Below are 16,612 nucleotides of genomic sequence, written 5' to 3' on the forward strand. Positions count from 1 at the left end.
GTCTTTGAGCATGTTTCCTATTTTTGACAGGTTACATTAGTGCTCAGTCTTCTTTTCTCAGATACAACTTTCAAAGCACCTGACTATAGCTGCTTTTTTTTTTTTTTTTTTGAGACATTTGGGAAAGGCAAAGCTCAGCTTCATCAAGCAGAAAAGCGTCCCTCTAATTGCTGCATGCTCCCTGTGATTTATCCAAGCTCCCGTGTCATGTCTCTGAAAAGCCAAAGAAAAACATACGCTGTTCCATTCATAACCTCAGTTGATTGCAGATGATAATTATCACATCTCTCCCTCCCTCACAATAGGAGGGCAACATTAGGAAAATTAGCAGCTGTCAAATGGAGGCACATCTCCTCTGACTGCTTGTCAGCGTAATCCCACACCCTTTCTCTTCGTTTTTTGTCTCTTTCTTACTTTTTACCTTGTCAGTGCAACTTCCCTGTAGGAATTGCAGCTACAAGTCAAGGGCATTTTATCGTAGTCTTTACAAGAGAATTCTTCTTTTTACTCCCTGCCCCAAATCAACAGGCAAAAAGCAGATGGAAACCAGCTTTTAACTCAGCCCTGCGTGTAAGTGTGTGTGTGTGTGTCTGTGTGTGTGTGTGTGTGGTCTCCCTCTCCTCTCTTGTCTTAATTCAACTACATCCTCTCCCAGTGCCGGCTGGGGGGCTAGCGCTTATAGAGGCGAAATTGTAATGCAGATCACTTTGGTACAAAACCTCGCATGAGACACTTAGAGATCCCTGATGTATAAACCAAGTGTGTAAGGCTGAATTTCTCATCTAGCACCTAAATCGGCCTTGTCCCAGTCAACTTATCGTTTACTCAGGTCTTCAGGGATTCTTCTCTCTCCAGGCTTTGTGTCTACAGTCTGCACAGCCTCCAATTAAAACCCACTCTCTACAACTACTAGAAGCAAAAAATTGATGCTTGAAATGTGTTTGGAAATTGGTGTAAAACCCAACAAAAATATGTTTTTTGAAAGCAGTGCATGAATAACGAACTAATGTACAGGGTTGTACAATATGGACTATTGCGCTCAATGAATACAGTGTGCACATAATGTGATGAAGAGATTTAATTTTGCTGGAACAGATCATAACAATGTTTTCCAATTCTGAAAATTGTAAAAAAAAAAAAAAAAAAAAAAAATGTGTATAGTTGTCCAGTAGAAACATCTAAACTCTGTTAAAACAAGATGCATTTTGAATAATTTATTTTTTCTACCCCGTTGGCATTTAGCTTTTTTTTATAAACCTCATTAAGTCTTGTTAGATTTGTGATTAAAACAAGAAAACTATTTGCAAATGGAGTAAGAAAAAAATAATTAAATGAAAACCTTAATTTGTCGGGTAATTTTGCTTTTACATTTATTTATTTTTTTATATTTAGATTTTTTTTTTTTTTTTTTTGGAAAACAATGCAAAAATACTGATTAAGAAAATTATTTTACAGGACGTCTCAAGGTTACTGAAACATGTTAAAAATTGTTAAAATGAAAATCATCTTTTGAGCTCAGTTCTGCATCAGCTCAGCTCAGCATCTGTCTTTGTCCTCCCACAAGTTCACGTGTTTTTTTGTTTTTTTTTGACAGTTTTATTTATTGTTGATATTTAGTCTAATTCTAAACCTACATCTTAATCTTTCTAATAAAAACAGGAAGAAACAAACATACAAAAGTGAAAATAGCACCCTATGTTTGTTTATGCATCCACAAAATACTGAACTTGCAGCTTATGAATATGAATGGTATTCAGTGCCATATGTACTGCTATACAGTGTGCGATACTGTACAGCCTCTCAGCAATGTTTAGTCAGCAGTAACGGTAATGCCTGGCTCTGATATGAAGTGCTTCCCATGACAAAACACAGCTGAAGGCTGTTTCGAAACCCTGTGCCAAATGAAGCTGATGTGCCCTTTTCGCCTTTAACAGAATAAATGCATTCCAAGTTAGTCAAGTTACAATATACAAAGTTCAAGAATCTCTTGCAATTTACTCAAGCCTGGGGAAACAGTCACTTGCTTTACCATCAATTTAAAATGTAAGCCGATGGTTCAGCTGACTTTCTAGCTTCTTACATGTATACACACACACACACACACTGTACTATTAAAATCCAATTAAAACTCCAATCCACAAATCATAAATGCATGCTGATTATATTTTCATACTGGTATTTAACCAGATTTCTAGTGCGGTTATGTCATTGCCCTAGGAGCAGTGCATCAGTGTGCTGTCATTGGTGGAAAATTGGGTTATCTCAAATCTTATCAAATGTGTTGTTCCTTAGACACCCACAATGCTTTTTCTTAATCCTCATACAATTACGTGTCATAATCAGGTGGTCCTTGGAAGAGCACATTACAGCAAGAGAGAGATAGAGACAAATTCAGGAGCTCCCATCATGCCCTCTAGAGGAGACTCTTCAGTCAATAATGGAGATAGATTCTGTGTGTGTCAGCAATTTAGAAACAACAGCCAACATGAATCCCACCAGAAGGGATACAATTAATCACAACAGGCGAGATGTAAGTGTCTGCTTGGAGCGATCTCGCTCTCCTGCAGTCTTCAGCGTAAAATGCCACTGCATCATTATTAAGACTTGAGCCTGTTGGGTTATTACGCTGCTTCAAAGTCAGAGTGTGCAGTTAGTGAAATGTCTTCACCTCGCATTGCCGTGAAGTGTGGCTTGAACCTTGCATTGTCTCGTCTATAAACTGTAGAAGCTGTAGTGAGTTGTGTGCTATTAGAGGAGTGTGTATTGAGAACAGTACAGTCAATGCTCCATCACAACCGATCTGCTCGAGGAAGAGTAAAATTACTACTCTAAAAAACTACTTGAGTGGGCGGAAACAAGCGAATCATGTCAGAATACATTTACGCTACAGTTCCGTACAGACAGCAGATTCGGTGTTGTGGTTTTCCACTGTTTGCTGTAGCTTCAAGTAGAACACAGTGTGTACACGGTGTTTATTTTAATTATAATTTTAATTTGAAAAGACGTGAATGAGAAAATTTGATAATCAAGAACTGAATCGTTCTGGGCACTTTGATAATTGACACTGTTTAAACACACAGAACAATGTAATTAGACGCAGTAAGAAAATGCAGTGTCATATTCAAAGGAGCCATATGCAGTCATCTTATCCAATAGCATTTTTTCCACTTAAAATGTTAGTCAAGGTTTCTCGCACCCATAATCATTTAGTTTTAAAATTATAAGACTGTTAAAATTGCTAAACTGGCTCTGCTTACAGAACATTAAAGATTTATTGTATATTATATTTTAATAATAATAATAATAATAATGTAGTAATTCTTAAATTATTATTCTTAATTATTAAAATGTAATAGTGTATGAAATGGTAGTATATGATTAATATTATTATTATTATTATTATTATTATTGTGACCTTTGGTAGGATTGGCTTCTTGCACCCAGTGAAAATGTTGTTTTAAAATTATTAGACTGTTAAAATTATTTACTGACTCTGCTTACAGAGGCTTTTTTACTGTATTTTTAAGATTGATTAATAATAATTGATATTATATAATATTTAGTGGAGTATTATTATTATTATTACTACTACTACTGATGTTGTTGTAGGCTATTTAAATGACTGGTATAACTGGCTGTCATCTGTGTATCATTGTAGTTCATACTTCATCAGGGTTGCTGAATACTGAGCAGGTCTGATATGTATATAAAATGGGCAATCATATGTTGCTGTGCTCATGACATAATTGTGGCAATTTCACTTGAGGTCAGATTGAATAATAATGTTTGGTATTTGTTAGTTTGATGCAGCTCTCATCTGTGTGATTTGTGACAAAGTGTAGCCATCACTGCTGGTTATTATAGAAGACTGTAGAGTCTTCACTAGAATAGGCTGAAAATATGCATGAGATTTACAGCAGATTTGCCTGTGAGCAATATGCAAAGTTCATATTTTCTATTTCCTCATAAATTATACGAGAATCTGTAAAAATGAAATGATCCCCGATGAAATTGAATTTTTGATTTTCCTGACTAGATATTGTTCTAAGGCTTCTGGAAATGTTCATTAATTAATCAACATGTTGTTTTTAATTAATGTTATTTGAGACAGGGTTTAATTTACTGTTTAATTCATGAATCACTTGATGTGATTTTGTGAAGGACCATCTTCATTTTCTTTATTTGCACCAAAATACATTCTCTCTCAACCCTCTGCTCAGAAATTGCCCCCATTCTACGCCACATAAAAACATCTCTCATAACCCAGGTGTGCTGTAAAAAGAGCAATCACAGTCTCTCTGATCACCACTCATGTCAATCATATTTTGTCTTTATGTTTCAATACATTTCTGATGTGCGGTGTCTTTGTGGTTCCCACCCTTGTGGTTGACCTTGTTAGGCAGTCCCATAAATGCATAAAGAGCCACTTGATCTTCAACGGCTCGTGTTCTCGTGCTTGATGTTCAGTAAAAAATAGACGCCATGTTAAGTATCGCTTGCATTGTGATGCTTCAGAAGTATGCTATTTATATGAACAGCCCCTGTGTGTCAACCCAACACAGGATTTGTTTTAAATCAGGCAGTAATCCACTGTATGTAAATAAATACCCTTGTCTTTTGATGTTTTAATGGAATGCCAGATTGAAGAAGTCTGCTGCTACAAATATTAAACAAAAGGCAAATGTTTAGTTTGTTTCTAAATGTGGCCCGCATTAATTATTCCTGCATTAGTTCAGTCTTGAGACTGCGTTTAAAAGATTGGGGATGATCTTTATTTCCCCATCCACTGCACCTTAACACCTAGGCTGCTGGAATCATGAGCTGTGACTGGAGTTTCATTTTTGTGCTTAGGGCATCGGAGGTGGCAAATGTACCACGCAAATGTGTGTTTACACCGATTTTATAGTGCACAGAGTCTGCAATCACATACACAGGAATCACAATAGTGTTTAATGTGCTGGAAAGACTTGATTGATTGTTGATTGTTGATTATTGTACATGGCCTACAGAAAACAACAGAAGGATAGACTGGTGCTGTGAGACTGAAGTGCCAGTGCAAAAACATACTTATAATGCAAGCAGCTGGTGTTTTAATGTAGTTTTCTGTTATTAGTTTAGTCACAAAAATAAAAATAATGAATTCATTCTACCCCTAAATTTATTTATTTATTTATTGTTTACAAGGTGTTGCTATGCAGTTTCTAGGGTGTTCTGTGGCGGGTTGCTTTTTAACTTTTTAAAGGGACAGTTCACCCAAAAATGAAAATTACCCAATGATTTACTCATCCTCAAGGCATCCTATGTGTAATCTCTAGCTTCCGCTAACTGTCGTATGCGCATTAATAATAAATATAGAATGCAGTTTCGGTCGCATTTCTAAACAAAGGAAACTTTGCTTCCTTTGCTCCTGTAAACAAAATCTTGGTTCTCGTGAGACTAGCATATTCTCACCGGACCTTACGCTACGCCTACGTCCTACGTCATCCACTGGAATGTGACTCTCTCGTGTACACACGTACGACAGTTAGCGGAAGCTAGAGATTACTGTTTATAAAGTTTGAAATATGGATATTTATCTTACAAAAACTTATTGATTAGCTTCAGGAGGCATTTATTAACCCCCTGGAGTTGTGTGGGATACTTTTTATGATGGATGGATGCACTTTATTGAACTTCTTTTGGACTATTGAAAAATAACACCCATTCACTGCCATTATAAAGCTGGGAAGAGCCAGGACATTGTTTAATTTAACTCCGATTGGATTTGTCCGATTGGAAAAAGTCATATACACCTTGGATGGCTTGAGAGTGAGTAAATCATGGAGTAATTTTCATTGTTGGGTGAACTATTCCTTTAAATCAGTTACATAAAAGGTAGACTGGTCTAATTTGAATCTGGAAAAACAAAAAAGACTGATTACCCTTTGGCTAACTTTTAGTTTTTCAAATAAGTTCTGAAGACATGGTCTTACATGTAGGCTAAAATTATGGGCCTGGCCCCTGGGTGGTCGCTAGGCTGTTGCTAGATGGGCTTTGAACCCACTCCCAAATTTATATGATATCCTGGTGACTAGATATGGCTCTGACCCTGCCTTCAATGCAAGTTTATAAGATTTTTTCCGTTTTTTTGTCTGCCAGGCAAAAATCGTAGTCAGATAACTTAGAAAAGTAATAGCACACCTTTTATCAACCCTCTGCATGATTTCAGGTATCTATTATGTTAGTATAAACAGCGAGAGGTGCATTATGTGCGGTAATTTAATACTAAGTGTTGTTCTAAGTGTGAACCAGTAATAATGATGTTTGCCTTATAGATATCACTAAAAATTATGAATTATATTTGTTTTTTTTGTTTTCGTTTTTTTATTACCCTCGGATTTTGCCTATGGTCACATGCCCTTAAGAATAACCTCATTCTATTTTGAAATATTGAAAGGAACAGAGAGGTATGAGGGATTTCTCAGCTTGACACAAAGTTCTTGTTAAGTGGCTACTTTCCCCCATGCAGTGATTAGATCTATCTGCTGTGTAAATGAGTTCACAGCTTCACACCACATCATTCGCTTTTTGTGTGCTTTTTTTCCCCTTCTTTCCACATATTTAGCTCTGTTGTTTAATTCTGCTCCCAAATACTTTCAAGTAGAAAAGTTGCTAAAGCCAACTTTTTTTTTTATTTTATGAAAACTCCCTTGACCTTAGCTGTTTTCTTGAGATGCAGGGGGTTGCTAATAAGTCTATAAAAACATGGGCAGCACAGATGCTCACGGAAGGATTTTCCCAAAAGGTATAACCATTTCCTGATATAGAGTGTGTATTTTTGGTCTGACCTTTCAGTGCTATTGAGCAAAAGAAAATAAGGGTCACTTTTCTAGCACATCCAGCTAATCAAGCGATTCTGTTTTCATTACCTGTAAGCTAGCCACTTATTAAATACAATTACAAGGCAATTGTTTCATGCTGTCTCACAGTGGGAGTGAGTGAGAGGGATGTTATTATTTTTGCATATCACAGACGTGTGTTTAGCAGCAGCGTATTCTCACCTAAGATGAGTGAGAAACAGACTATCAGATCATTTGAATGAGCTGGGCTTCCCTGTCTCTCAGTCTAATGGGTTTGATGCAGTTGTGAAAAGCTCAAAATAATGTCAGTAATAACACCAGACATATGTTTGTTGGCTTTGACTGATGATGACAATCATATATCATTTATTGGCCATCTCATTCTGGTTGACAAGTTTGATAGTTGACTTAATCATCCTTGGCTGATTTACTAGTCCTCCACTGCATGCTGTTCTTCACAGAAGTGACAGGCTCACATTTGACTCTACGATGGGTTTTATGGTAAACTGATTCCAATTAAAATGCAAGTGCTTTTCCTTTTCCCTGCGGTCATTTGGATTGGAAACCTTTTGGGGGTAGAGGTTTTTGTGTGTGTGTGTGTGTGTGTGTGTGTGTGTGTGTGTGTTGTGTTTTTAAATCTGCACGTTTCCATACATCCAGAGCTTTAAAGAAATTAGATTTGAAATACAATCTGCCTCTGGTGAAAGTATTCCCATCTAAGATTTGTTGTAAATCAATATTTAATAACGAGTATTAAAGAAAAGGAAGAAAATGAGGATGGCATCATGGGAGCTGAGTTTGGTTTTATGAGCATCATTTTCAAAGAAGAGAACCACAAATATTCACCCTCACAAATTATAAATATATATCAACATGACAGCAACATGTGTACTGTATACATAGATTTGTCTACCAATATTTGTGTGTATATTTGACCATATCTAGCAAATAAAAGGTTTCTTGTGGGGCGAGAGTCTTTCTGTATTAACAGGAAAAATAGACTATTCTCACTAATGGTTAAATGTGTACAATTGATAAACAATAATTTTTGTCTTGTATAATGATTTTCTCATCAATTTATTTCTTCTCAGTATATTTATATGTTCTTGGGTCTAAAAACTATAAAAACATTTACTATGTCCCAAGTCAAGGACCTCATGAAGGACATTACATGAATGAATGAATGTAATTCATTCATTCATTACACGACAGAGTATCACTCTAAATTATGTGATTTCATCAAACGTTTTTAAACAAGTTGAAAGCTGTTACCTTGATGGATTATGCTGTTTCCTTTTGCTCCAGGATTATGCTGAGAAGGAGAAAACCTTGGCCAAAGCCCTGGAGGACCTCAAGGCCAACTTCTACTGTCAGCTGTGTGACAAACAGTATTACAAGCATCAAGAGTTTGACAACCACATCAACTCGTATGACCATGCTCACAAGCAGGTAATGGGCCTGTTGTCTGCCCCTTGAGACTTCCACTGATGCAATGCATAGCAATAATAGTGTGTTTTAGAAGATGACAACAAATGAATTTTGTAGCACACATGTACAGCACAGGACAAATGGCTTCCACTTCAACACAGAGTTAGTGGAGTGGTGGTGATCTTATGGACTTTTAATTTAGAAGGCCATAGATCAAAAGCAGGCAGGACAATCGGAAGTCCTAGTGCTTTGATGTTGTTTGTTCCTGTTGTTTATCCCCTTTTCCCAGGACAGCATTAAATCTGTTTCCCAGCAGCATGCTGTATAAACAAGTTAGAGTGCTAGTTTTGTTGACCTGTTCTTGAGCACAGCAAATTCATTAAGCCATAAAGCCAACATCCATGAACTTTTGCTGAAAATAGTTCTGTCAGGACCACTATCGTCAGAGATGATTGACAATTAGCATACAGTTTGGATTGGTGGTATGGTTCTGTTCTGGGCAAGAACTCCCTGCGCATCCATGCAGCCTAGCATGGATGAGAGCAGGGAAAGTGGCAATAACCCCCCCAGGGTAAACAGAACAGAACCAACATAAATGTATTGCAGATATCATTAAAGTTCAATAATGTTATGTAAACATGTTAGAATTAGTCTGATTCAAAGGATAATCAGAAGGCTGAATCCTGACTGACAGAGGAGGAGCTGGGGATGGAGGAGGGTAATTAGCTATTATAATCAGAAAACTGCTGATAATACTGAGGGACCTTATATATGTATGCTTAGATAGGTGTCGTATTCCTATAGGTAGATGGGGATCAGCTGAGTCAGCTGATGAGAGCTTGACTAACGTGACCTACCAGAACTAATGATACGCTTGATCTTAATTCGAGTGCATTTGGTCTTGTCAGTAACCAGATCCACTGAGGCATTTGAATATTTTACATATTTGTGTATTGTAAGTGAACAAAAGTTCTAGTTAGCAAAAAGATTGTAGAGAGCATCATTCAAAAGTTAACTGGCCAAAAACTTTAGATACAGTCTTAAAAATTTCTTTATTGCATTTATGGTTCCATGAAGAAACTTCAACATCCATGGAACCTTTCCATTGCAATAAAGAAAAAGGTTCTTTAGATTATTTAAATGTTCCAACCCAGAATGGTTTTTCTATGACATCACTGCAAAAAAAAAAACATTTTTTTGGAACTTTTATGTTTTAAGATGGATGGATGGATGGATGGATGGATGGATGGATGGATGGATGGATGGATGGATGGATGGATGGATGGATGGATGGATGGATGGATGGATGGATGGATGGATGGATGGATGGATGGATGGATGGATGGATGGATGGATGGATGGATGGATGGATGGATGGATGGATGGATTATATTTATAGTATATAAGTATAGATAGATAGATAGATAGATAGATAGATAGATAGATAGATTCTTCAATTCTGAGATATTCTGCAGCAAACAAACGTATCATAAATTCAGTGCTGTTTCACACTCAGTATATGTTGATATAAGAATCGCCAGCATCCAAAAATAGCAGTGTAACCTTTAATAGCAAGTTAAAGCTTTAATTCCACCATTTGTCCTGCTGTTTGATGTCGGCCCTGACCCCTGTGCTCTGACTCACTCAGAAACTAAATGCATGGAGTCTCTGGGGCCTGCTGTGCTGTCAATAACAAAGCTCACTGAACTATTGACTGAACACCATCTACAAACCCTCCACCCATGACCTTGCTATTGAGCACAGCAATAGGAGTGAAATTAATGGATTATGAAAGAAAAAGCCACTCCCCCTGATATGGGTGCTACACATGCTAGTTTGTGTCATTCAGATGTGTTTATCACATGGCCTCCTATCTGCACAGTTCAAACTATTCTACAGCATGGGCACCCGCTATCATTCAGCTTTTCAACTAATGGGGTTGATGGATGAATAGCACAATTTCGCAACAACCCTCAGGAGCTGGCAGAGCATGTGTGCTAAGAATATAATGGAGTATGGGAGACTCACGGCCCTACAGGAAGCCCAGAGCTACAGAAAAGCCTGGTGTTCCTTGTCAGTGTGTGAATCATCACTGCCAAGCCTTCACTGTCTGCCTCTGACTGGTCTCAATGTTGCTTTTAATTAGGAATACATGTCCGGTCAAAAAATGACTGTGTTAAAATTTTAATTCATTCTCAAGTGGCCTGTCAGTCATGTCTGCCCCCACTGTACATGAAAGGATTTCACTGGGCATTTGCTCTCTCGCATCAGGGCTGCATCCTATTATAAATGATGTAACCACATCCAGTCATGTGAAATACAGGCTACATGCATTAACGGCTCATTCCAGAGCTTCTCTCGCCAAATACATTAACAATCAATGAAGAACAGCTCCAAGAAATGCACCTGAAAGTCAAATAAATATAGCCCACGCCAACCTGTTTGCTATTTTCTGCAAGGCTGGCTGACAGTGAACCAACGCAGTGCATCAGGCCTGAGTTTGCCCATACTGTGCCAGCAGAGAGCGACAGGACAGGCGCTGAAGGATAGAGGGCAGGTGCAAAAAGAGACCCTATCCTGATGGGATCAAACTAGTTACCCTGATGTGCCCACTCCACACTGAGCAGCCCTTTAACATGACAAAAATCTGATGTGACCGCCTCATATTCCCCTGACTATGAGCCCCAGCCATGGTAAATGCAATCACTGAAGCCTTCTCAAATAGGAGAGGCTACAGCGCCACTGAACTGTGTATAACTGTGCAACCTGAGTGGAATGCATAATGTTGGGCCAGATGACTCTTGGCTGCATGGAGAAACCATCACTGTTTTACTCTCAGCTTTCGCTAACACAAAATCTGCCTGGCCAAAGTACAACGCATACTGTAGTTCATTGTGCTATAAAGATGCTTTTCAGAAGAGCTCGTCATCTGTCTTAAAGCTAAACATCAAGTATTAATGGATAATTTAATGAAAGCTTTCAGGATTAATTGGATGTGATAACTGTTCTAGAGCTAGATGTTGCTTGGAGATGGCTGGTGCTTTCAAAAGAGTGTAGTCTTTAAACATCCATAAATATCATATCCTTGAATAATTAATGGAAGTTAATTTATATTATTTAACTGACTCAATGCAAGTGGACACTGTATGGTCAGACATCATACTAATCGATACATCTCACTACCTGAGATGCATTTACGGCCCTTGCATCAGACTGTCATGGCGGCTTCCATCAATCTTGCATTCAAAGCACAAAGCCTTTCAGACCAGGAAACAAATGCAAATTAGCATCACTAAGTTTTATCTAAAATAAATAGGACAATTTCATGGAGTTTAGCAACCTCATTCTCAGCTTCTTTTAATTTGCACAGAAAATGGATTTGATGAAACATAACACTGGTGTGCAAACACCTTAATTACCTTCCTTCTCTCTTGAAGAGATTTTTAATCTTTTTTTGCTGTGTATCCCTCAATGTGTGATACACAGTGATTCCCAGTCTTCATAATGAAAGGTTGTTAAGCATGGAAAAAAGATTCATGGTCTCAAAGAGGATTATCATTCAAATTGCTTTTTTTGTTGCTTTGGTGTAGTTGACATACTGAGATAGGTGAATGAATGAGATATTCTTTGTCCCCCCTCAGAGACTGAAGGAACTGAAGCAGAGAGAGTTTGCCCGCAATGTGGCCTCCAAATCCAGGAAGGACGAGAGGAAACAGGAGAGAGCTCTCAGACGCCTACATGAGCTTGCTGAACAACGCAGAGAGGTGCAATGGTGAGGGACGTTTTGTTAAATTGTTATTTATATACTTATATACAATGTGCCAGTGTATACATATATAGAATAGGGTCTAAAAGTAAGAAAATCAGTTTTTTTATCTGAAATGTTCTTTGAAATAAGGAGAATACTATTTAAAAAAAGTTAAATCAAGATGAAAAGAATGCTACAAGATTAACTGCACTATTTTAAAGTCACTAATCAAATTGTCAAATTGATCATGTTCACTCCTTTGTATAAAACATCAGATGTCCTTGCCTACATCTAAAATTGCAAGATGTTATTTTATTCTCAAGTGTTCTTGGATACCATGGTGCAATCATCAGGTTTCCCCTGTGAAGTCTAATCCTCATTATCAGCTTTTCTGGTTAATTAAAAGTGTAAATAAACCTGGCACATGCATTTCATTTTTTTTTCAGACCCATTTTATTTGGATCGTCTTTAACTACTATGTACTTACAATTAAATTAATCATTTGATATAATGCACTTATTGTGTACATACATGTTTTTACATTGTACTTATAATTGAAAATACCATCCTGTAATTACATTTATAATTAATTTCTATAGTTACCTCTATAATTGCACTGCTGACCATACCTCTACCCCTTAAACATAATCTTTTCTGGTACAGTGCCCCAGGAAGTGGTCCTATGTTCAAGTCTACCACGGTGGCAGTGGAAGGTTCTTTCAGGGAGTCCTGCTGTGATGATGCCCAAGAAGAGAACCAAAGCTGTGCAGCTCAAGATCCAGGGGGTCAGATCCATTCCAGCGGTTGTGGCTTAGCTAGTAAGCAGTTACCATGGCCATACAATGGGAGGGCAAAAAATCAAACTTTCAGACGCAAAATTGCTTTCTCTTTTTCCTTTCCAAAGAAAGCATCTGTTAAGCTTGAGTCATCAGCGGCGGTTTTCTGTGAGAGCATGGAGGAGGGATCGATGGAGCGGAGCCATAGACAAAGACTCAGAGCACCCCCTGTCGAGCTTGACCTCCCTGGCTCCCCCACGGAGGAAAAAGTACTAAATTGTGAGGAGGCAGTTTACAGCACTAGCACACAGCAGGGCAAGCACTTCCAAAAAAGTGACAATGCTGGAAGTCAGGGGTCATCAGATACACCTGTGGTAAGGGAGAGCCCCTCGTCAACGGCCTCAGATTTGTGTGCTTTGCTCGTTTACTCAGAGGATGTGCCCAGTCCCACCGTCTCCCTCTTAAACACTTCCCCTTTTTGTTTAAACATGGCTGATATTGTTCTTGACTCTGAGGACTCTGTTGAGAGTCTGAAATGCAACATTGAGGAAAGTAAACCTGAGACCTCTGAGGATGTGACAGTCGAGGAGGGTGGCATTACAGAGGAGGGGCACTTGACCTTCAGTGAGTCTCCAGAAAATACTTTCTCAGATGTGTCACCTAAGAACAATTCTCTTCAACAACAAGAGCAAGTGGAGGATGCAACTGCAAAGACACCTTACCCTTTCACAAAACCCAGCCAACCTTTTTTCTCTGTCCTAAGCAGGGACGGTAACACCATCTTCCAGTGGCCCTCAGAGATGGTGACCTTCACAAGGGCAGAGCCATCCCTGTCTTTCAGTTGCAACCCCCTCCATTTTGACTTCAAGAGGTCACGGATTAGAAGGTCTGCTGTCACTCATGAGATGACTGAGCCCAAAACTGATGAGGAATTATCTGTCTGCTCAGGTTTCAAATCCTGCCACTCTGACAAGGACATTGAGGAATCCACAGCCAGCCCCAGAAACAGTCCCAGCCAAGGACCTGAAGGCAAGGTCAGAAAGTGTTATCAGTATTCAAGTGACACAGAGAGTTGTGTCAGGCTGAAAACCCATGACAGGTGTAGACATTCCAAAGATTGGATCCACACAAGTAAGAGGTCAGAAGAGAAATTGCGGGCCAGGGATCGACGTCATTACAGGAGCCACTGCAAAAGGAAGCGGAGGAGGCGGAAGAGGAGCAGAGACAGACACTGGGAGACGGAGAGCAATATGGTGAAATCTCAGAAATTCTACAGCCGACCTGAGTGTGTGGAAGGACTTGATAGCCAATTTAGAGGCACCACTTCACAGCAAGTGCATCCATTAGAGAAGTCAAAGCAATCAGCTCAAAATCAGGCTGAGGACAGCAGCGCAGCTCCCGTAGTTGAGGAAGGGGTGGGAAGCAGGAGGCAAGAGGCAGCAGCCGACGTAAACGGCTCAGCGGGCTGCATCATTCTCTCTGATGAGTTCTGTGCCGATGGTGAAAATGTGCTTGGGAACAGCAGGGAAAAGCCTGACAATCCAACTGCAAGGGAGCTAACGACCACAGGACTGTGTTCCAACAGCCAGGATGCATCTCACTCTCAGGGATTCAGTGCAGCCGAAGGGTGCCGAGAGGAGAACCCTACATCACCAGAGACTAACAGAGATGGACCATGTGAAGGACAAACTTTGAAAAGAAGACATACAGATTCTCTAAGCGAGCGAGATGAGTCTTACGACCCCCCTCAATCATCGGGAAATATTTCTGATGGGTGCACAGAACTTACTTGTTGTGAGCACGGGACGAGGAGGAAGAGACAGAGGCGGTCACATGTTCAAGATCAAACCGCATGCCTTGCAAATGAATGCTCCGTTGTTACAAACAGTGTTCTGGAAGAGGACAAGGCTGTAGAGGAGTCGAGCATGAAATGCCTTGTTTTAAAAGGCGCTTGTGACAGCTCGAACGGGTCAGACCAAATCTCATGCAGTATTGATGATGGAGACAGCAGTGTGGTTGATCCTCAGACATTTACTTCCATTAGCAGTGCCCTGGGTCATACTGTGGAGGAGAGCAGTGAGTGGCAGCAGAGCTCCTCCTCTCAGATCAATGCTTCATGCACCAAGGGCAGTCTAACTCTACTGGATACGGATTCAAAGCTCTCGAAGGAGCCAACAAAGGAGAATAGTATCATCCACAGTAGCGAGTCTAAAGCAGCACAAACCCCCTTAAAGATCTGTAACAAGTATTCAGTGGCTGCTCAGGCCTGCCTGCTTGATGTGAGAGAGTTAGCCCTGCAGAGGACTGAAAAAGCCACTCACGACAAATCATGCCAGCACAGCCTTCAGACCCCACTGCAGAGATTTCACCTAGGCGTTCAGGCTGAGGAGAAGTTAAGTAGAGAGTGCTTCCACACCACCAGCTTGTTCCAACCCTCTCCATCTTTCCAGGCCCCCTCAGACAGCATGGAGAGACGCTGCCTCTTGCAGATCCAGAGCCATGGACAGGTGCTACACCAGCAGGTGTTTCCCACCAAGCTCAAATCTGTCCTGCCCAGGCCACATCTGCCCATGTCATCTGCAGTCCTCCATACAGTTCACCTGCCGTCCTCCATGCCTTCTGGCTCCATCACAATACGTCACACCATACTACAGCACCACGCTGCTTTTCTGCCCCCACAACCCCCTATCTACCCCCAGCTAGTGTCTGTTTCTCGACTCCCCCTGCGGCCAGAGATCTGTCCGCAGAGGGCACCTCCCTTTGTGATCCCCGTGGTGGCGCCCCCTAGTATTCACCCAATGACTTTGACATTTAACGCACTGCCACGCCCTGCAGTGTTTCCGCCCATGTTGCCCCCTCATTCTGCTGTCATTCCCCTGCAGCCTCTCTTCTAGCTCTACAGGTATTTCAGTATGTAACACAATGTATTTTAAACTGCAAAAGCGAGATAAATATCTGCAACGCTGCTCCCTTAGTTAGAATTTTGAGATAGGAAGTAGTCCTTGGGTAACATACAAAAGAGTTGTTTTTGCGGCTTGGAAAGGATGCTGTTTCTGTGCCATGTTGTCAGTAGAGATTCTTGCAGAAAATAACTGCACAACAATTTTATTAGGACATATCTAACTCACCTACCTGATTAATTCTGATACATTTTATTAGGATTTGTTGTTAAGAAGATTTTAACAGATTTTAATCACCTCAAAGACAATTGTTTTATTGGATCAAGGGCAGAAAGGTCATGGTCGTTCGATGTGCACATGTCTGTAGAAAGAAATTATAATAAATATATACAATAGTAATATAAAGAAATATATAACAGTAATATATATATATATATATATATATATATATATAAAAAGAAAAAAAGCAAGTATATGGTGGTTGAAATACAATGCTGTGTGAACTCAACCAATCAGCATGCTCAGCGCCCAAGTCCTGAGCTTATGGATCAAGGGCAGAAAGGTCATGGTCGTTCGATGTGCACATGTCTGTAGAAAGAAATTATAATAAATATATACAATAGTAATATAAAGAAATATATAACAGTAATATATATATATATATATATATATATATATATACACACACACACAATAACAATAGAATATATGATGGTTCCTATTTGCAAACTGTCGTAATAGGAAGTCCTAAAGGGTCAAAGTAAACCTGCAGAGAATTTATGTAATACAGGCATTCATCATGTGTGACAGCATTTAAAATGAATCACCCTGGCACTGTACGATAGTAATTACTTTAAATATAATGTTGCTGTGCCTGTTGAAGGCTAGCGGAATGCAGCAAAATAGTGCTATGCACCATGC

The 16,612-nt window shown here is 39.5% G+C and overlaps 1 protein-coding gene across 1 annotated transcript in view; it reads left to right on the plus strand.

The window, feature by feature from the left end:
- The window catches only part of LOC107672201 (zinc finger protein 804A-like), a 53,231-nt gene extending 37,160 nt beyond the window's left edge, over window positions 1-16,071 (plus strand). The window contains exons 2-4 of the mRNA XM_016465296.1: window positions 8,145-8,288; window positions 11,909-12,039; window positions 12,679-16,071. Of these exons, the coding sequence (XP_016320782.1) occupies window positions 8,145-8,288; window positions 11,909-12,039; window positions 12,679-15,685 (3,282 nt within the window). The 3' untranslated portion in view covers window positions 15,686-16,071. The remainder of the gene's footprint in view (window positions 1-8,144; window positions 8,289-11,908; window positions 12,040-12,678) is intronic.
- The last annotated feature ends 541 nt before the right edge of the window (window positions 16,072-16,612 follow it).

The sequence above is a fragment of the Sinocyclocheilus anshuiensis genome, unplaced genomic scaffold (genome assembly GCF_001515605.1).
Source record: "Sinocyclocheilus anshuiensis isolate Anshui unplaced genomic scaffold, SAMN03320099.WGS_v1.1 scaffold986, whole genome shotgun sequence".
Lineage (NCBI taxonomy): Eukaryota > Metazoa > Chordata > Actinopteri > Cypriniformes > Cyprinidae > Sinocyclocheilus > Sinocyclocheilus anshuiensis.